The sequence below is a fragment of the Lampetra fluviatilis genome, chromosome 35 (assembly GCF_964198595.1).
Source record: "Lampetra fluviatilis chromosome 35, kcLamFluv1.1, whole genome shotgun sequence".
In the NCBI taxonomy this organism is placed as follows: Eukaryota; Metazoa; Chordata; class Hyperoartia; order Petromyzontiformes; family Petromyzontidae; genus Lampetra; species Lampetra fluviatilis.
The window spans coordinates 6,051,734-6,072,486 of NC_136309.1; the positions used below are offsets into that span (position 1 = coordinate 6,051,734).

Genomic DNA, 20,753 nt, shown 5'->3' on the forward strand with positions numbered 1-20,753 from the left:
GTCAATCATCGTAACGAGGTGTGATCCATCAACAACCCGGATATATCCAATCATTACACAGGCAACACACACGGCACGCGAAAAAATATTCAGCAGCCGGCAATCTTGGGGCACACCCGACCTCGCTGTACCTCTCCCCACAGCCACTCGCCTGCATGTGCGGAGTGTGCTGCAGCTGCAGGGCATGGGCGTGGGCGCTGGCTGCCGCGGCCGCGGCCTGTTGATGAGCCACGTACAGCTCATGCTGGCGCAGCATCGCCTGGTAGGTGAGCGACAGGGGGTGGTGGTGGTGGGGGGCGGGCGCCCCCCCTGCCAGCAGCGGTGGCCACAGCGGGGGCGGCGTTCGCTCCAGAAGTTCTGCCGCTGGCAGAGGGGAAATGGGGTCATCGCGAGGACGCGTACAGTGCCCGTCAAGAGGGCTATATAACCATACTTCACCCCGTTGGTCAGTGCGGAGGAGATTAAGGTGGGTGACCCAGCACTATTTCGGACAGCCCTGGCCACTGGACATTAGCAGAGAGCGATTGCTTGGTACGCAGCCCAGTGAGTGGTTCTCCTATCACTGGTCGACGGGACCTAGTGGATGCGATGCTCTAGGTCAGGGGCGGGGAACCTTTTTTCTGCCAAGGGCCATTTAGATATTTATAACATCATTCACGGGCCATACAAAATTATCAACTTAAAAATTTGCCTGTTATATTTGGTCAAACATTTAACTCACCCCTAATGTGATGGCTGGAACTGCTTCTCTTTAGTGGAGGCGTGCGATGTTAGCTGGTATTGACGATGTTGCTACTCGCAACTGCTTTTCCAGGTTTTCTCCTAGATTTATTGAATTTCGAGTCCCGCCTGCGGTTGCCTTGGCAGGGCCAGACCAAATGATTTCGCGGGCCTTATACGGCCCGCGGGCCGGACGTTCCCCACCCCTGCTCTAGGCCCAAACCTTAAGCAAACAGACTCAAAACCGAGCCTCAAGATATAGTGGGCGTATGCGTGCGTGCAGGGCCGCATGTGGAGGTGTCCATGCTACCGTAGTGAGAGGGGAAGTCGGCGGGCACCACCACGAGGTGGCCTGTGGCTGGGTCGCGCGCAAGCTGGTAGTTCGGAGTGGCAGGCGGCGCCGCCAGGCCGGGAGGGAACGCTCCTGCCATACTCTGGTGGAGAGAGAGGCCGCCCAGGCCTGGGCACACACACATGCAAGGGGAGGGACGCACCAGTGATCTACCTATGCCAAAACGCAGTCAGTCAATCTGCAGCCGGCATCTATGGTTCAAATAATTGTCTACGAGGCCTGTCCATAAAACAAGGTACGATGTGGAGTTATACATGCTGTCATAGACTCAGAGCTATAGAACCACATATGTAAAAGATAAATGGTAGATCTATGTGTGTCCGAGTTTCTGCGGGAGTATAAAATCGGTCTATGCAAGTCAAAAGAGTCTACGGGAGGGAGAGAGGCACACTCGTAGGAAGCTAAGACGAGGAAGATCTTCATCATGGACTTGAACAGGGACAGGGAGTGCACAGTATGGGCTGTTGGGGGGGGGATCAGAGTTCCAGACTGTGGGGGCAGTAAAAGAAGAACGGAGAAGCCGATAAAATCTACTCAATCGGCTCTGAGAAGGCGGGGCCCACGGGTGGAACCGCTCACCGTATGGTGGTGCCCCGAGCCAAAGCGAGGGACTTTCGGTCCTCGGCAGCCAATGGTGCGGGGCGACGTGAGCGTGCGGCGCACCGAGCTCTCCCCACTGGCCAGCGTGCATGATGGGGGCAGCCCCTCCCCCAGTGGTCACCACGAGGTTGGAGTCCAGGTCGGCGAACGAGGTAGGCCTGAGGCTGCGCGCAAACTCTGCCAACTCCTTGTTCTCCCTGTTCCCAGAGACGCCCCCCCCCCCCCCCCCCAGCACAGAGGGGTACGAGCACAAACGAGATTCAGAGTCATCAAAATCGCCAACCCTTGACCTACAAAAAGCTCAATATCAAGTTAAAAAGGCTAAAGTCACTCATTATTTTTTTTTCTCCCCAAATCGTAAACATTTGGATTCTGTACGCAAATTTTGCTTTTATACTGTTTGCTTAAATCGTGGGATTACCCAGTGTGCCAGGCATTTGCATCGGGAATACTGCCCGCTTCAATCATTCGCCAACATCAATCCCGATATGCCATGTTCCGTTCACAACCTCCAAGTTGCTTACTCCATTCGTCACCCCACTACTTATATTACAACCTCACCTTTCAAAAAGACAGCAACACGCACCAATAGTGCCATGGTGGGTGGGGGTCAGGGGATTGCATTAATCTCCTACAGCATCCCGAGCAAGTTATGGAAACTCCATATTCCTGCAGCGAGGGCAGTTTATACCCGGGACGAGCGCCACTGGAGAGATGAGGTGGAGCGGGCGAAGCATTTCGGGGGCTAAAGGGGCTTCACCTGAGCAGCTGCTCACGCTCCCGCGCTCGCTCAGTTGCATGGTCACGTGCCGCCCTCTCCTCCTCCTCCTGTGCTTCTGGCACTGGGCCTGCGTGGACACAACCTGCACGCACACACACACAAAGACACCCTGTATAGCCTTAATAGGACTGCTGGGACAAGGTGCTGTTAGCGAGTAGTAGCTCGGAAGGCCATGACATAAGGGGTTGGGGGTGGCCAGCACCACGCCTGGACACTTTTGTCTCCCCCTAGTGGCGATGTTGACAAACACACCAGTAAACCGAGGCGGGGCCCTGGACCAGACGCACACGTATTTACACGTGTGGACACAAATAGTTACTTAAGAAGATACGCGGATATGCATGCACATACGGGTACAGTACATGGAAGTACAGATGGACACAGACATTGGACACAGATCCATAGAAAAGACAAGATACAAAAAAGTAGTGGCTGGCACGAGCACACTGCCCCACCACACACACGCGCAGGGCTACCTGCCTTATGCACCACACAACACGCCTGCCCACACCACGGAAACACTACCCCACCACACCGCGCAGAGCTACTTACCTTAAACGCCACACACCACACCTGCCCACACCACGGAGACCCCCCTACCCTACGCATACCACCACAACAACCGCCGTTCAGTGGAGGCGACATCACCAGGGCGATGTGCCAGACAAGGTGCACACCGCGCAATCCACAAACCTCGGCACCACAAACACCACCACTGCCCACACCATAGATACCACCGCTCAAAACCACACTACGTCACGCTCATGCAGTGCTGCGAGCGAGCACCTGTTAATGCCGACGTACACCGTGCTGTTGTTGTGCATCGATGCGTCGTCACTTGGCGTTCCCGGCTGAAAACCGAGACGTGGAGGTCGCGCGAAAGTGGAGATTGGTGCGAGAAGTCCCCCCCCGCCCCCACGAACCTCCAATTGCCCCCCACCTCACCGCCTGCTCCTCCCTCCATGCCGCTCCCCGTTGGCAGAGGCTCCTCCGCACGCCGCCTTTGTATTTCTCAAACAGATCGGAGCCGAGTCGCGACGGGTGAAGCCCTCTCTATTGGGCCGTCGCCCATTCTTCTCCGCCCCCCCCCACACACCGAATCTCTCCCTTCCCCCAGCTGACCGTGTCGTCCACTCCCTTACCGAAAGCCCAAGCGTTCGTGAGCTCTTCTCCGCTTCCCTCTCACCTCTCCCATAAGTGCCACGGTGGCGAGATAGCTTCAAATCTAGAGGTAGTTATTTTCGTGACTGCAAGGATTCACTCTTAGTTCTTTCGGTAAAGTTACGTAGGTAAAAAAAATGAAATTAAAATTTTAATTTCATTTTTTTTTTACCTACGTGACTTTACTGAAAGAACAAAGAGTAGTAACTACCTCACTTGGTATGCAAGAGGTCGTGGGTTCCATTCAGACAGCCATTGTGGATTTCAAGTGTGCATGCCTCTCGCTCAGAATTTTTTTTTTCTATCCAGGTCGTCTGGTTTTACCCATTCACATTTTAGACATACGTTAGAGTGTTTGGCTGCCACTATACATTCCCACAAGCCACTTCGTTGCACTATCCTTTGTGGCCAGGTTCGCTTCTGAAAAATATCTACATAGCTCAGGTGGGCTTGAGCTGGTCAATAAAAATGGTTTAGTTTCGATTTAAAGCTTTCGTGACTGCAGGGATTCATCTTCTTGATTCTTTCGGTAAAGTCACGTAGAATGGAAATAAAAAATACTAAAACAATTCTCACGACGTTTCGGCCACAACGCAAGCATTCTACGTGACTTTACCGAAAGAACCAAGAAGAAAAATGGTTTAGTTTATCATATTAGGACCCAAAGACTCGAATAGAAACCAGATGCATTCTAAGACCATGAAACAAACATGTAATTAGCAGAGTTGGCTATGTACGGTTTGAAAAGGTCACACAAATTCATGCGCCCACTGTTTGCGTAGCATCTTGAGCTGCGACCACATTTCGAACGCTGCACGAACCCAAAAAGTTTTGCATTTATAAAAAACCACGCACGAAATAACTCTGCTCGTCCAGCGACTCATTTTTCAGGAGGGTCCTGCCGTACTGGGATGATTGACCAACTACATTATTAATGACGAGTGTTTGGCTTTGTGTGCGAGGAAATCGGAGAAGCTGGGAAGACAACCCATGCAATGTTCTACCCAGTCTGTCCGTCCGCCCGCATCTGTTGTTCCGTCCATTCCCCCGTCTATTTATTCACTCTTACTTCCGTGCCTCTAGTGTTCCGTCCACAATTATGCTTCTGTCCTGGATGCATTTTCCAGTCTCTCTTCATTAGTCGGTCCCTGCACCTCACCACATGTGCCACGATTCTTTGCCTCTTCATACGCGTCAGTACCTCTGGTCTCTCCGTGCCTCTGCAAGTGCCCGCGTCTGTCAGTACAGGGCCCATTTCCCCGTAACCTGTTTGCGCTCTGCTGCAGATTAAAATCTGCCGGTGCGGCGTCACGATAGCGAATTAAATTAAACCCGCGCCGCTCACCGCGACGGTGGCAGCGCAACAATGGCGCTATTGAGCAGACAGCTGCGTACACATGATCTCATCTCCTGCGCTCAGAAAAAAAAAACATCGTGGCAAATGCCACTTAATTTTAAAACGCGCGCGTGCACACAGGAACACACACGTATGCAGGCACACACACACGGACAAAGAACCCCCTATGGGCTCAAACTGGTTGGGGTAAGTGTAGCTAGCGAGCACCTATGAAGGCCAAAGTGGCGTGGCCAGAACCACGTCGAGCAGCCCTATGACCTCTTTTCAAAATGTACAACTTCAGCAAATGTACAACTTCAGCAGTGCTGGTTGTTGCTGTCCATAGGAAACAGAATCAGTGCAACACGAAGACACATGCATACATAGAGGAGAGGACACAGGGACACACACAGTTGGTCTGGTTAGAGCAGGCAAGGTTGCACCTCCGATTAGCACGGTTGGCTACATACGTTCCTAAAGAAGTTCAACATGCAAGGTCAGGTTCAGCTTAGGTCTCGGATCAAGTGGGCCTTACCCTTGGGTACGCCGGTAGGAGTTGGGTGCCGCACCCTGCGTTCGGATGTCTGGAACCCACCGCCACCTCCACTACCACCATCGCCACCACCGCCGGCTGACACGGCAGCACCACCAGACGAGGCTGTGCAGGAGGGCGTGCCGGCCCGAGACTTCAGAACAGTGTGGTGCTGCTGGTTATGGCTGTTATTGTCATAGCTATGGCGATTGTCATCGTGGTGCTGCTGGTGGTTATTGTTGTGGTGGTGGGGGTGATCCCCCCTCTGCCTGGCAACCGCCACGGCGATACCAACGGGCGGGTGTCTAACCTCGCCAGCGCCGACTGAAGGGGCGGCCGCGTCGCTTGGGGGGTGGCACGCGTCACCGCAAGCACTGGAAGTGTCCGGCCCCGCCGTGCCGTCGGGGCCTCGTGGCACGCGGCCCAGCCCGCCGAACGGACTCCTCTGACCGGAGGCGGCAGTGGCACCGTTGGACGGCACAAACGGCGACGGCGATGAAGACAGCGACGACGAAGCCGACGAAGAGAACGAGTCGCTGTACTGCAGGAGGCCTCTGATAGCCGGCGTCTCGCCAGGCGTGGGTTCCAGCGCCAGCAGCACGGGCGGCCGCTGCGTTTGCCACGCGGCGAGGTCGTACCGGGCGTTGGCACCACCACCACCATCGGGGTCCTGGTGTCCCGCCGACAGCATGTACGTGGGCGCCGCCGGACGGTGCTCGCCACCACTGCCGTGGGCTACCGAGTTGTGGTGCAGCCGCCCTGGGTGGCCCAGCCCGCACGATGCATAGGAGCTAATGGCGCCGGCACACTGGCGCTCCCTGGGCTTTGCCGATCTCACCCCGGCGCCCACCGTGTCGTCCCTCTCGTCCGGGGCGAACCCGTCTTCGCCGACACACATGGAGTGCGAACGCACCACCCTCGCCGGTTTGGGATCGCCGGATCTCGTCATATCGCCGCCGCCGCCATCACCAACTCTGCCTGGCGGTTGCACCGAGCAGACGACTCTGGTGCCGGCATCCCAGGCAGGGGCCCCATCGCGGTTGGGTGGCTCCCCCGCCGGGGCGGTGCCCGCCCTGCCCCGGCGGTCACCCCGCACTACCCTCGGGGTGCCGCAGGCCGACGAGGGACGCTCAGAGTCACGGGCGCCGGTCCGGGCCAGCGCCCGCCCCTCTCGCGGCGCCCGGGAGGTTGCCGGCACTACGACATCACGGTGGAGAACGGGCTGGACCGGCGGAGCCCCGCCGAACGCACCGTCTGCCAGGAGAAAGAGAGACCCGCCCCGGACGCATCACTGGGAACGGCGCAGGCGAGTGCACATATCCCCACCCAACCGCTGCTACAGGCAGCCTAGCTCAGTGGGGTCAGAGTCGTGTCTGGCCAGAAATGCGGCGTACCTGTGTGGGGGTCGTGCGGCCGCGACAGACAGGGGGACGCCGTGGGCCCCGTGCCGTCCAGTGGCCCCAAAGCAAGGTATGGGGGGTAGAGCCCCCCACTGCTCGGCAAATGGGAGAAGCCTGTATAACAGCAGTGAGCACACAACCGGGCCCACCCCCCCACCATCATCATCTTCCGAAATCACACGTTCATCACTGCAAGCTTCATTACCAGCACCACTTGTCGCCACCATCATCACTTACATCACCATCAATCAGCCCCACCAGTAATGGAACGCGAGGTCGCCAGATTCGTAGTGCGGTGCACGAACCACTAGTCCACCATTCACGCACACACGGACATTACGTACCGTCGTGTGGTGGTGGTGGCGCCGCCCACACGTGCGTCATGGCGCCCTGTGGTGCCGTCTGGAATCCACGTTCAGCAGAGCTCGACATAGCGGGCGGTGTGGCCGAGCCCCCCATTGAGCCCCCCCCCAGTGGAGCACCCAGAGGGCCCCCCAGGAAGCTGCCCAGGAACGCAGTGGGTGCCCCCAGGGCAGGGCTCCCTGCAGCAGCATGCGGGTGGGGGGGGGGGGGAGGTGGCCAAAAGGGATTCACAGTTATGGGATTTTTTTTTTTATCCCACTTGTTTACCCAGCCTCAGTCACAAATCCTTTTCAGTAGGGTCCTGCCAAGTTGTTGGGGATGGGGGGGGGGAGAATTAGAAGGGCCATGTAGATTCAAAATGTGCAATTGTAAAAAATTTGGAAAACATGGACACGTGACGCCCGCATGCAATGGCCGACACTCGAGTGACGTCACGGGATCTTAGCGGTCCGCTGTGAAGCAGACAGCGCTTGGTGTCGTTACAAGTTCATACGCGCATCGCGGCAAATCTGTTGTCAGGTCGATTTTGGGCAAGGACTATTGGAGCTTAGAAGCTCATTTATTTCTTCCCATGGTGACGAGGTTAGAATGGGCGATTCAGCCGCAAGAACGGCGGATAGGAAAGGGAGGGTTTACAGCGGGCTTAGTAGAACAAAAGCAGGGGAATGTTAAGATGACTTGTAAAAAAATATGAAAGTAATAAACCACCAGAACTATGTACAAAGGAAGTAAAGCTGGAAATCCAAAAGACAAATTACGCGCGACACTGGCGAGGGGAAAAAAAAAACCGCGTGGTATTTAAAAAAAAACCCATCAAGAATAAGTTGCAATTCCGCAATTTGAAAATCAAGCCTCAAGCTCCAGTCAATTGGTTGTACAAAAAAATGGCATGCAAGCGTGGCAGTAGTCGCCGATATTAATGCCCCCAAATGCAGACGAAGGCTGGGTCGGAAGAGATGACAATCATTCCAGAATTCGGTTGCCACAATTGAGAAGGTCCTTGAAACATTTGAAAAAAAAAAAATCACATTGTTATCATTTATAACAAAAGGCAGTGCTATAAAAAAAAATGGACCAGGCCTGCCTCCTGGATTTGAAATCACAAACCTCATGACTCGCAGGAAACACCATCCCCGCAGGGCCGCCCGTCAAGCTCACGAAACATTTAGGCAAACGGTGTGCAAAATTCAACGTGGGTTTAAAAAAAAAAAATCTATATTGTGCACAATAATTTGACGTGGACTCCCCCACTCACAGCCACTGGTATTTCCGTACGTAGCATCCACGGAAATACAAGGACGAAAAAGCATGCACACGCATGGCTTGCCCTCAGAACCATTTGATTGGTGGTAACAATGCGCGTAAAGTCGAGAAGGGAGACCACATAGCAGGTGACGGGTACGCGCATTGCCAGAGGATGTCATCATGTTTTGGAAAACCCCTTTGGGAGGAACCTTTCCATCAATTTTTGCCTATTTTCTCTAGAGTGAGCAGCTAGTAGCAATACAACTGGATGAGAAGCGTTAGTTCATACCGAATCGTCTTAAGGAGTTATGGTGACCGCACGTTACACAACTAAAACATGCATCGTCAATGCTTTCACCCTTGATTGGAAGCGGTTATAAAAATTGATCAGACTGAACCAGTGATTTACTATCTCCCCTACACATGCAGAAACACAAAGCGCCCCCATGTAGCCTTCGGGCAAGTGCCATTTGCACCACAACTGGCCACTTTGGGTTTCCGCAGTGCTGAGGTTTACATGGTCACACAGGGTACTCGTTTAGGGCAGAGCCGACCTAGGGCAGGCCCAGAACCAGTCTGCATATTCGCCAGTTCTGGAGGCGAGCGGGAATCGAACTCGGGTCACCGGGTTCGTTAGTGCCACTCCCTACGACACAAAATAGGAGTTCGCACAGAATTACCTCGATTGCAATCTACACAGCAACCTTCGTCTGCTACTGCATAAAAAATAACAAGTATAACCCGTAAAAACAAAGTTTTTCACTATAAATCCTTTATATGCGTGGCGGCTAGAGTCCTCTCGTCCTCTGGCTTGAGATGGCTGCCACCTATGGGTCAGATGATTGCATTGCACCATTAAGCAATTGGTAATTAAATATAATATTTTTGTCCTAAAAAGTGTAAAATTTTGAAAAAAAAAATTCACGAACATTAATTGTCACGCACAACGAGTCTGTGTGGAAAATGTCAGCTCGATTGGATCACGGGAAGTGGGTTAAAAAACGACCGAAAGATTTGCACGGTCGTAAGCAAGCAAGCGAACTTATTATAAAGGATTTAAAAATGGTAGGATTCTCCTGAAAGACAGTCATGAGACTCGAAAAGCTTTCCCGGCATAAAAACCACTCATCCCCCGGGCACGGCAATCTACCACACGCAGACTTTGTACGGCCACCATCGCTCCTAACGATTTCTGCAGACACGGTCCAGACGGTGGGGGTGGTAGCGGCAGTGATTGTGATGGCAGGTGTGGTGGAGTTGGTTGTCGTTTCAGAAAAACCACAACGGCCGCCATTCACCAAGTGGCGGTGCGCCTTCACCACGACAACTTGTGCCAGACTAGGTTCACTGCGGAGGCGTGGAAGACTCGCTGCTCCTAGCAGGTCACGAGGAACGGATACAGGTGTTCTTACAGGTTACCCGGAGTGATTTTGCCCATTAGTTATCGTCACCCCCCCCCCCCCATCATCGGGCTCCCAACTTTACACATCCCTCTGTGGGTGCGAGTAAAGGGGTGGGGGGGGGGGGATTTGTGAGTGGAGGTGTGGATGGGGGAGGGGGTATGGGAGTGGATGCGAGTGGGGGTGGTCTTATGGGAGGGTTGCTTTTATGGGTGCGGGCATAGGAGCGCGGGTAAGGGTGTGTGGGTGTAGGGGGTGAGTGGATGTCACTCTGGATGTGGCCGTTGGTGTTTGGTTAATAACCCAGCCCCCTCGTCTATTCTTCAACTCCCTTCAAACAACACACACCTAGTGTAAACGCTCAATGTCATGGACACACCTTTACATGCACCCTCGTACACACACACACACAATGTACAGCCTCTGAAACTGTTCACAAGTACAAACTTGTGCATCGGATAATGTTTTGTTTAGTTTCTATCCAGTGTTCAACCTCCATGCTGCAGATTCCTGCAGTCGAAATGGATTTCTGACAAGGATACGTGTTGCACTCTGATCAGTTACGTCAAATCATGCGATTTGTAGCCGGCTGCTTTGAGACCCCGTCCTCAGTAGCTCTAACAAAAGCAAAATACAAGTTCATATTCTCTATGCACAGTACTCCAAGTGCATAAATGCACGCACTAAAAACCTAACCCTCAAAACTATTATTCCCCGTGTAGCTTTTAAATAAGGCCGTTTTAGGGAAAGTGTTGTTAGCAAGCACCTATTCAGGGCAGCACGGGTGGGAGGGACCGCCAAAAAGCAACCAGTGACTGGTTAAGGTCAAACCACAGGTTCAGATAATCACTCGCCGAATCTAAAAACGCAAGGTCAGAGTTTCCAAGGCCGCGCACCAAACCACCGCTTCCCATCTCCGACATCCTCTGGGTTACAGATTTAAAAAAAACATCTCTCGCACGTACAACATTCTCTACACTCACATTTATTACACAAAGACAAAGCCAGCCACCGTATAGCCTCAGCCTGTTGGGGCAAGTGGTGTTGGTGTGGCCAGAACCTTTCTTAGTCTCGCCGGCGGGTAGAGGGGCGAGAGAGAGTGCCGACGTTTCAGACGCAGTGCCAGGGCCAGTTCAGAAGATTCGTCACCGATGTTTGGCTACGAGATCGTCGGGTTTGTAGCGCACCAACCACTGCGCCACCGCTCCCCACACAAGCACTCATTACACACACACACTCCTTCACAGCACGCTCTCACTCGGGCCCGTGAGAGTCGCGGCGGGGTACAGGGAGAGGCCGATTCTCTCAATGCATTCCTCTCCACCCCCTCTACGGGCCTCTCCCACTCTACATCAATTGTGGTGCCTCTCCCCCGATCACCACCACAACCACATCACCACGACAATAGCCGCTACCACAGCACCTCCGCCACCACCACAACTACCACCACAACTGTACTCTGTTCACCACAACGGTAGCAACATCCACGACAACCTCCCACCACCACTACTGTACTCGCCAACTACCATAGACAACCACCACAACAGCTGCCAAAAATCCACACCACACCACCATCCCAATCGACACCATCAACAGAAATCCACTGCCCACCATCTCAACCACACACCCCGAAATCTCAACGACACCACCAAATCCACCACCTCCATCAAACCACCGCCACCACCTTCCCACGCCCCGTGTCCCCGAATGACCCCGCCTCCCCCACCGCAGCAGCAGCAGCACGGCCAGACAGGGGTCCCCTACCCCCTCGCCCGACGCGGTTCAAGTTTAGACCCCAAGTGCAAACACAAGGGAGGGTGGGGGAGTGGAAGCTTTGTATTGAGGGTGGAGGGGAGGGGTTAGGAGCCTGTAAGCCCAACAGCCCCTCCCCTACCAGGCTCCTCATTCCCTTATACGAGGGGGGGAGCAGGGATGGGGGGGGGGAGCAGGGATGGGGGGGGGCATTAACGCCACATTGCTGCTCCCCCACAGATTCCTCGTGAAAGTCGCCGCTGCATCGGGTTTGGCAAAACCATCTTTCCACTTCTCCCACCGCTCTCTTCTCATTCCTCTTGCAATTTCCCTCCGTCCTCTTCCACATCTCCGCCTCCCCTTCACCCCCCCATCTCCCGCGTCTTCTCTCCTGCTCTCATTACCTCTTCTGCACGTCTCCCACGAAACCCGCCTCTCCTCTCCATCTTCTCACACCCCCACCCCCTCACTTCTTCTAAAACCACGACCTCCATGGGGTGAGATTGTGCGCCTCCACGCGAGTCTATTGTGGGTGCAGACACATGCGTGTGCGTGTGTGCACACGCACACACACGTGAACGCACATGCGAGTGTATACCACAAGGGGAGAGGCGGGTTCGTGGGGGACGTGCCCAAGTGCATACAGATAAAGATCCCCCGTATAGCCTTAACATACTGTAGGGCCAAGTGCTGTTAGCGAGCACTTATGAAGGCCGGCACGGCTCACGAGGGGGTGGGTGGCCAGCACCACGCCCGACCGCCTTTGTCTCCCCAGTGGCGATGTTTACACACCGCACCAGGTACTCATTTCAGGCCGAGTCGACCTAGGGGAGGCCCAGGACCGGTTCAGATAATCGTCACTGGTGTTAGCCGTGAGCGGGAATCGAACCCGGGTCTCCAGGTTCATAGCGCAACGCCCTAACCGCTACACTACCGCATGTACACACACGATTATCTGAACCGGTCCTGCGCCTCCCCCCTAGATCGACTCCACCTCAAATGAGCATCTAGTGCGGTGTGTAAACATCGCCACTGGGGAGACAAAGGCGGTCGGGCGTGATGCTGGCCAACCACCCCCCCCCCCCCCCCCCCCAATTAGTTGCTCGCTAACAGCACTTGCCCTAAGAGTCGGTTAAGGTTTATACGGATGGGGGGGGGGGGGGCAAATCTGTCCCCGTGTTGAGTTTACACGAGTCTGTGTGTACACGTGTTCGGGTTTGTGCACGAGTGTAGCTACGTTTAGTCGGTCAACTATGGAGTAGAAAAAAATCGATTAAACCGTGGAATCCTTCGATATAAAAAAGGCATTATATACGACCCTTGTTTCTAAAAGGAGAGCCTCAGTCTCAAGACGCTTTTCCTAAAGTTAAACTAAACATTTTTTGTTACATTACCAGGCAAGGCCCACCGATCTATGCAACTCTTTTTCAAAAGCGACAAATGATAGCACTACCAAGTGGTTCATCGCCGCGTGGACATTTATAGCAACAACAAAACAACTTTTAAAACGCATGTCGATTCTAAATGTGGGAGGGATAAACTGGAGGACCCGGAGAAAAATCCATGATACTACGGGGGAGAGACATTAAAACTCGCAATATACAGGCGTCAGGGTTGGGATCCAACCCAGGACCTCCTGTGTACCAGGAGAGGTATTTAACATCTCCGCACATCTTGCCGTGGAGAGGCACGAGCGCCAACACCAACATAGAATTGGTTAAAATAATTAATATCCGCGCAGAAGGCTCAACTCGTGTTTTAGGACAATGTAATCATGAGATTGCGATTATAATAGACCACCATCATTTAGCATGTGGGGGTTACACGCGTGTTTACCAGCGTGCACGCGTGCTAACGTGTGCAGTCACGTCCTGTGGTGCGAGCTAAAGCATGGCTAATGTTTGTGTAAAAGATAAAGATTCCCGTACAGCCTAAACAGACTGTTAGGGCAAGTGCACACATGAAGACCGGCACGGCACACGAGTGGGAGTGTGGCCAGCACCACGGCCGGTCGCCTTCGTCTCCCTACGCACCGCACCAGGGACTCATGTCACCCGGTGTTGGCCGTTGCCGGGAATAGAACTGGGGTCGCCGGCTTTCGTAGCGCTCACCGCTACACTCCCATGTGCGCGCACACACAAAAACACACGTGTCTGCGTGTACACACCTAGCACCCACCCAGCAAACCAATACCCCCCCCCCCAGCTCCACTTTCCAAATCTCCCAGCAACCACATTAAATCCACCCCTTGACAAGCTCCAGGCTCGGCTGCAGTACACACAGGACCGTGCACCCCCAACCACACCTGTAATAAGTATAACCCGTAAAAACAAAAATATTTCACTATAAATCCTTTATATGCGTGGCGGCTAGAGTCCTCTTGTCCTCTGGCTTGAGATGGCTACCACCTATGGGTCAGATGATTGCATTGCACCATTAAGCAATTGGTAATTAAATATAATATTTTTGTCCTAAAAAGTGTAAAATTTAGGAAACATTTCTTCACGAACATCAATTGTCACGCACAACGAGTCTGTGTGGAAAATATCAGCTCGATTGGATCACGGGAAGTGGGTTCAAAAACGACCGAAAGATTTGCACGGTCCTAAGCAAGCAAGCGAACTTAATATAAAGGATTTAAAAATCCGCGTTCGCTACGGGGGGGGGGGGGGGGGGGGGGGGGTAGTGGGCCCCCGCATCTCACCTGCGGGGTGCACGCTGGGCAGGGGCTTCTGTTGCAAGTGGGGAGCCGCCAGGTACTTGGGTGGGGTGTAGAGAAGATGAGAAGGGGGGCCAGCAGTGGGGCCGGGATGACAGGATACCCGGCCCCCCGCACTCAGCGGCGGGGGAGGCGCGGAGCCGGGCGTGGAGAAATCCTGGGGGTCCATGCTCCAGGATTCTGGAGTCTTAGGACAGGAGTCTGGAGTGTGGCGAGCTTGGAGCCACAATTCCAAAGCTTGGAGGAGCCTCAGGGCCTGGAGCACGCCGCATGGAGGATTATTGGCTTGTGGAGCCTGGAGTCTTGGTTGCTGGGACTTTGGTAGCCTCAAGCGTCGGTGCCTGGAACCTGGAATTATTGATCCTCGGGTGTTTGGAGTCAGAATCCCGGAGCCTGGATCGCCGATAGATCCTGGAGTGTGAGGACCTCGCTCCCACCGTGGGAGGCTCTCACCCTGGGCACGTCATGCGATGGAGGCACAGACAAGCGCCCAAGGGCCCCCCCGCCTGAAAGTGGGAAAGTGAATGAGAGAGTGCCGGGTTAGGATCACCCGACTGGACTCGCATACACCTGTACCACACATACACCTGTACCAAACACACACACCTGCACCAAACCCTGCCACACACACACGTACCAAACCCTACCCATACACGCGCACCTGTACCACACACACGAACTTGTACCAAACCCTGCCACACACACACGCACCTGTACCACACACACACCTGTACCAAACCCTGTCACAAACACACACCTGTACCACACACACACCTGTACCAAACCCTGCCACACACACACCTATACAACGCTACTACACAATATCAAAAGCTACTACTACATACACCTGTAACAATTACTCTTTACACACGAACAGACAAAAATCCCCGATATAGCTTTTAACAGACTGTTCGGACTAGTATTGTCAGCGAGCACCTATTTAGGTCGGCATAGCACACGAGGCGGTGGTGGCCAGCATCACTTCCGACCGCCTTTGTCTCCCAAGTGTTGATGTTTACACACTGCACCAGGCACTCATTTAATGCCGAATCGACCCAAGGGAGGGCCAGAGGGAGGGATGGAGTTGGCTGGGCGAGCATAGGCGAGGGGAGCAAAAGGACAACGGAGTAAGGAAGTAGAGGGAGAGGCGGGGAGTTGCAAGGGAAGCAGAGCTGTGCAGAAGGAGGGGGCAGAGAGATGACGGGAGAAGCAAACGAGCAGGAGGTGTGGAAGGGAGCAATACGAATCGGGGAGGTGCAGGGACGATCTGGGAGGTACAGAAGCATGAGGGGGGGGGGTGCAAAGCGGAGCAACGAGATGCAAAGGGAGCAAGCACACTGCGCTGCAGACTGCGCGAGTACTGTACTGAACTGCACTTACCACGTGGGCTCGCCCAGAGAGGCGGGGTGGTAGGGGAGTCGGTGATGGAAGGAGGGTGAAGGGGAGGGGGGCTTTTTGAGGATGGGGGTGATGGGGGAGGGGATGATGATGATGGGGGAGTGAGCAAATGATGATGATGGTGGGGGTGTGGTGGATGATTGGTTGTTGATATGTGTGATTGGGGAGGGGTTGATAATGTTGATGGTGCGGGGAGCGGATGGCGATGATGAGAGGCGTGGTTCAAGACGATGTTGGGGGTGACGGAGGGTTAATGTTGATGACATCACCCTCCCCCATCACCTTACGTAAGTATGTGGGCTAAACTCACCGATGATTCCCAATTTAAGCGAGATCAGTCAGTCTCGATGTCGCATTGTAATTCAATTATAGCCACTGCTGGATGAAACCCCTCCCCATGCCGCGTTGACCACGTGGGTAGATTGACCACACATCACCGCACGAGTCAGTGCGGGTCGGTGTTTGCCGTGGCTAAGAATTTATCTCGGGGAGCTGGGGGTTCGTAGTGCCCGATGCACTGTGCTCTCCCCCCCCCCATCACACACCCATCTCCCGCACACCCGCCACTCACCCTCCATACTTCACCTTAAATTACCCTCCATCGCCCTCCCATAACCTTACATCACCTTCTCCACATCACCTTACATCACTCTCCCCCATCACCCTCTCCCCCATCACCCTCTCCCCCATCACCCTCTCCCCCCCATCACCCTCCCCCCCCCATCACCCTCTCCCCCATCACCCTCTCCCCCATCACCCTCCCCCCCATCACCCTCCCCCCCATCACCCTCTCCCCCATCACCCTTTCCCCCATCACCCTCTCCCCCATCACCCTCTCCCCCATCACCCTCTCCCCCATCACCCTCTTCCCCTTCACCCTCTTCCCCCATCACCCTCTTCCCCCATCACCCTCTTCCCCCATCACCCTCTCCCCCATCACCCTCTCCCCCATCACCCTCCCCCCCCATCACCCTCCCCCCCATCACCCTCTCCCCCATCACCCTCCCCCCCATCACCCTCCCCCCATCACCCTCACCCCCATCACCCTCTCCCCCATCATCCTTACATCATCATCCTCTCCCCCATCATCCTTACATCCCCCCCCCATCACCCTCTCCCCCATCACCTGAGATCACCCTCTCCCCCATCACCCTCCCCCCCCATCACCCTCTCCCCCATCACCCTCCCCCCATCACCCTCCCCCCCATCATCCTCTCCCCCATCATCCTTACATCCCCCCCCCCATCACCCTCTCCCCCATCACCTCAGATCCCCCGCTCCCCCATCACCCGCTCCCCCATCACCCGCTCCCCCATCACCCTCTCCCCCATCATCCTTACATCATCCTCTCCGCCATCATCCTTACATCCCCCCCCATCACCCTCTCCCCCATCACCTCAGATCACCCTCGCCCCATCACCCTGCTCCCCAAACGCGCTGAAGTCATCCGGCGATGACTCATGCACAGGCCACGAAGACATCTGCGCAGCGGTGTTTGTGTCTGGGGAGCGGTGGCGCAGTGATTAGCGCGCTGCGATACACACACGACTTCCATTCCCGGCTACGTCTCACGTCAGTGGCGAGTGAGATCTAACCACATCATCATCATCACTCTACCATCGCCATCACTACCGTCATTCACTCCCATCATGATCACTCACGATTATCATCATCACCTACTACCATCACCATCATCACTACCATCACCACTCATTTTGATAATCACTCCACTACCACCATGATCACTCACTAATATGATCACCAACAACCATCATCACTCACTACCATCATCATCACTCTACCATCACCAATACTAACATCATTACGACCATGATCTTCATCACTACCATAATAAACACAAACATCAACACCACCACCATAAAAACCATCAACATCATGAATACCATCATCACTACCATAATCAACACTTCCATCATCACGACTACCATCATCATCAAGATGCTTACCGTTATCGTAAATGATGCAAGTGATGATGATGATGTTGATGGCAAATTTTGGAGCACAGCGTCTGCAACATCACCACAAACATCACGGAAACATCAATCCCACACAACCGTGGCATGACGGCCACATCGCAACGTAAACATAAACACGATACACCCATCACAGAGTGAGTAAACATCAATTGCACAACACAACCGTAAACACAGACGTTACATCACAGCATAAACAACAACAACCGCCATTCGCCACTAAGTGGCGGTGACGTCACCACGGCGCTTGTACCAGGCTATGTGCACGTTAAGGTCACGTGAAGTGTTGTCGAACGCCCGCTGGCAGGTCGTCGGACAGACCCAGGTGCCTATGGGTCGACTAAGACGACTGGCCGATGCACCACCTGTGTCCCCCACTGTGCAAACTTGCTATGCTTTAGCCACCATGCGCGGCGCTCGTTGTTGTGAGCGTCGCTCCTCTGCCCTCCGTTGTTGTTGGAGGGCGACTGCCTTCCAAATTCCCACTAGCAGCAGCGTTCTTCACGAGCCTCCGCCACATAAACACCACCACCAACAGCGCCATAAACATCACAAACAGCACGCACGACAAACTGCGTGTCCCCGAATAAAACTCGGACAATTCACGGGGGGGGGGGGGGGGGGCTGATCGGGTGACCCCCCCCCCCCCGGGAATATCCGTCGCCTTGACAAAACCCCGTTACATTATTTCCACAAACATGAAATGCATCACGTTTACAGCTTGTTGTCATTTTATTTATACCGACTTACATACCGGTGAGAAAAAAAACATTTGTAACGCATTTGAAATATAATGTAAATTTTTTGGGTAATAAAAAAAAATTATAATTCGCAACTTGAACCACCAACAATCGCTATCCGATTCCGAGACGCGCGATCTGACGATGCCACTGTTTCATAACCACAGAGCTTGCACTGGGTCGGCAATGCTCTCTCTCTGTCTCTGAGCGCTGTCCAGGTTTTGATATCTGGGAGCGCGACTTTTTAATGTTTTCCATTTTTTTGGGAGGTCCCCAACTCCCCATAGCGACCCCCGCACACCCTCCCTCATTATATGCGGGGCACGTTAATTCGAGGACATACTGGCAACACAAATGTCAGTCACATGAACACACACACACACCTACCGACACGTACACAGATAGACACACCTAATACGCACACAAACCTACAAGCAATCGCACCCACCAACAGATCTCCACGCACACTCACCCACACACTCTAAATGCCATCACGCACAAACACGTGCACACGCAACGTACACACACTTGCGCGCCTTCGTAAACACCAGCGCACACCTACACGCACATATTAACACACTTACACACACACATAGACGCACGCACACGCAGCACTCACCTACTCCAGTCCCACGCGTGAATCAAACACAAACACACCCCGCTCTTCCTCCTCCTAGCGGCTCTCTCACTCTCCCACGCGCTCTCCCTCCTCTCCCTTCATCCCCCCTCCCTCCCTCGCTCCTATTCTCCTCGCCCTTCTTCGATCCACTCTCCTCCCACTACTCTCCCCATCCCTCCTCCCTTCATCTCTGCTCCCTCCTTCTCTCCCATTCGCTCATCTCATCTCTCCTCCCACTCTCCCATCATTATCCTTTCCTCCCACGCTCTTCTCTCACTTCGCCTTATCTACCCCCCCCTCTCTCTCCTCTCACTCTCTCCTCTCTTTTTTTACGGATCAGTGGAAACAAGAAGATGCTCGGTGTATTCGGCACTTTGCTTCGTTTATCATTTCGTAATTTTTTTTTTACATTTTTTAACTTAGCTTTATGTAAAACCCCCACCTCTCGCTCTCTCTCCTCTCACTCTCTCGTGGAGATGCTGTCCTCTTTCTATCACTCTCCTCCTCTCCTCTCCGTTGACTCCTCTACCCTCGCTCTCCCACTCCCGCCACCAAGCTCCCTATGACATCCCCTCTCCTCTCCCCAATTTGCATCTCACACTCACCGTCATCAACTCATCCCTCTCCCCTCTGTGTTTTATATCTTCCCTCTCTCCTCTCTCGTTCCATCTCCTCCCTTTCCCATCACTCTCCCAAATAGTGGGCGTGCATTCGTCTTCAGCGACCCCAAATGCCCCCGCCCACCCTCCCCCCACTGCCCTGATAGGAAACAGAGCGAATTCCGAAAGACGGTGGTGGGATGGGGTGGGGGGCGGGGTGGGGCGGGGCACCCCCCCCCGCCTCGCCCCCCGTACTCAATTGAGGGCATTGTGAGGCGCGGGGGGTGGGGGAGAAGTGGCCCCCCCCCCTCACTTAGGAATCACAAGTTATGTCACATTATGCATATATGTGGATTCCCAGCGACACAATAACCCTCACACAGTGACACCGTTACACAGTGGCACATAACAACGCACACTCCCATCACGGGGGCCTACGAGGGGTAGAACACCCACAGCTCCGCACAGATGGATTTATGAATCAATTTCCAGTCCACCCAAATGTCGATACCTTTTCTATCATCGGCCACGATCTATCCACTGCTGGTTAAATGCCTCCGAAAGTCGCCGACCATCCATCACGGTCCCGCGATGCAACAATCCACCTCTATCGGAGGGCACACATGGGCTGATTTAATCGCTCCATCTCCGCGGTTCGCGTCCTCTCGTCCGTGTTTGCTCATTCAGCCACCACTCCGGTGTGAGTCTCGTCCGTCGTTCATCATCACCCCCGATGTAGAGTCGCTCGCATGCTCCAAGTCCACTCACTCGTCTTCACAGTTTCAGTGTCTCTCTCACCTGCATATGCTCGCTACTGCAATGCCTTACGCTCGCTCAGTGCGACTCCCAGCACGTATCTCTCTCCATCCTCCTTTGCGCACTTCTCAGATGTTCCATTTTCTTTGTCAATGCCCACGTTTCTGATCCATATCGCAGCAGGTAAACACATCTGTTATATTTAATGAAACAGTTGCATATAAAGTCAAGTAGAAAAGTAATAATAGCTCACGACGTTTCGATCGCGACACAAGTGGTCACCTAA

At 54.0% G+C, this 20,753-nt stretch overlaps 1 protein-coding gene and 1 long non-coding RNA gene across 5 annotated transcripts in view; both read right to left on the reverse strand.

The window, feature by feature from the left end:
• Window positions 1-14,948, reverse strand: part of LOC144944555 (uncharacterized) — a 37,613-nt gene extending 22,665 nt beyond the window's left edge. For 3 of the 4 annotated variants that reach the window (XM_078872815.1, XM_078872817.1, XM_078872814.1), the window contains exons 1-8: window positions 14,347-14,948; window positions 7,227-7,424; window positions 6,877-6,996; window positions 5,486-6,736; window positions 2,433-2,535; window positions 1,652-1,869; window positions 1,031-1,180; window positions 152-363 (exon numbers count right to left, since the gene is read on the reverse strand). In XM_078872815.1, coding sequence (XP_078728941.1) covers window positions 152-363; window positions 1,031-1,180; window positions 1,652-1,869; window positions 2,433-2,535; window positions 5,486-6,736; window positions 6,877-6,996; window positions 7,227-7,424; window positions 14,347-14,530 — 2,436 coding nt within the window. In that variant the 5' untranslated portion in view covers window positions 14,531-14,948. The remainder of the gene's footprint in view (window positions 1-151; window positions 364-1,030; window positions 1,181-1,651; window positions 1,870-2,432; window positions 2,536-5,485; window positions 6,737-6,876; window positions 6,997-7,226; window positions 7,425-14,346) is intronic. The other variant, XM_078872816.1, reaches the window with a different exon arrangement.
• Window positions 14,949-17,147: 2,199 nt separating this feature from the next.
• On the reverse strand, window positions 17,148-19,351 carry LOC144944563 (uncharacterized). The gene is made up of 3 exons (XR_013639596.1): window positions 19,113-19,351; window positions 17,727-17,788; window positions 17,148-17,260 (listed from the first exon to the last, which is right to left on the reverse strand). It is a non-coding gene; the product is annotated as an uncharacterized LOC144944563 (long non-coding RNA).
• Between the last annotated feature and the right edge of the window lie 1,402 nt (window positions 19,352-20,753).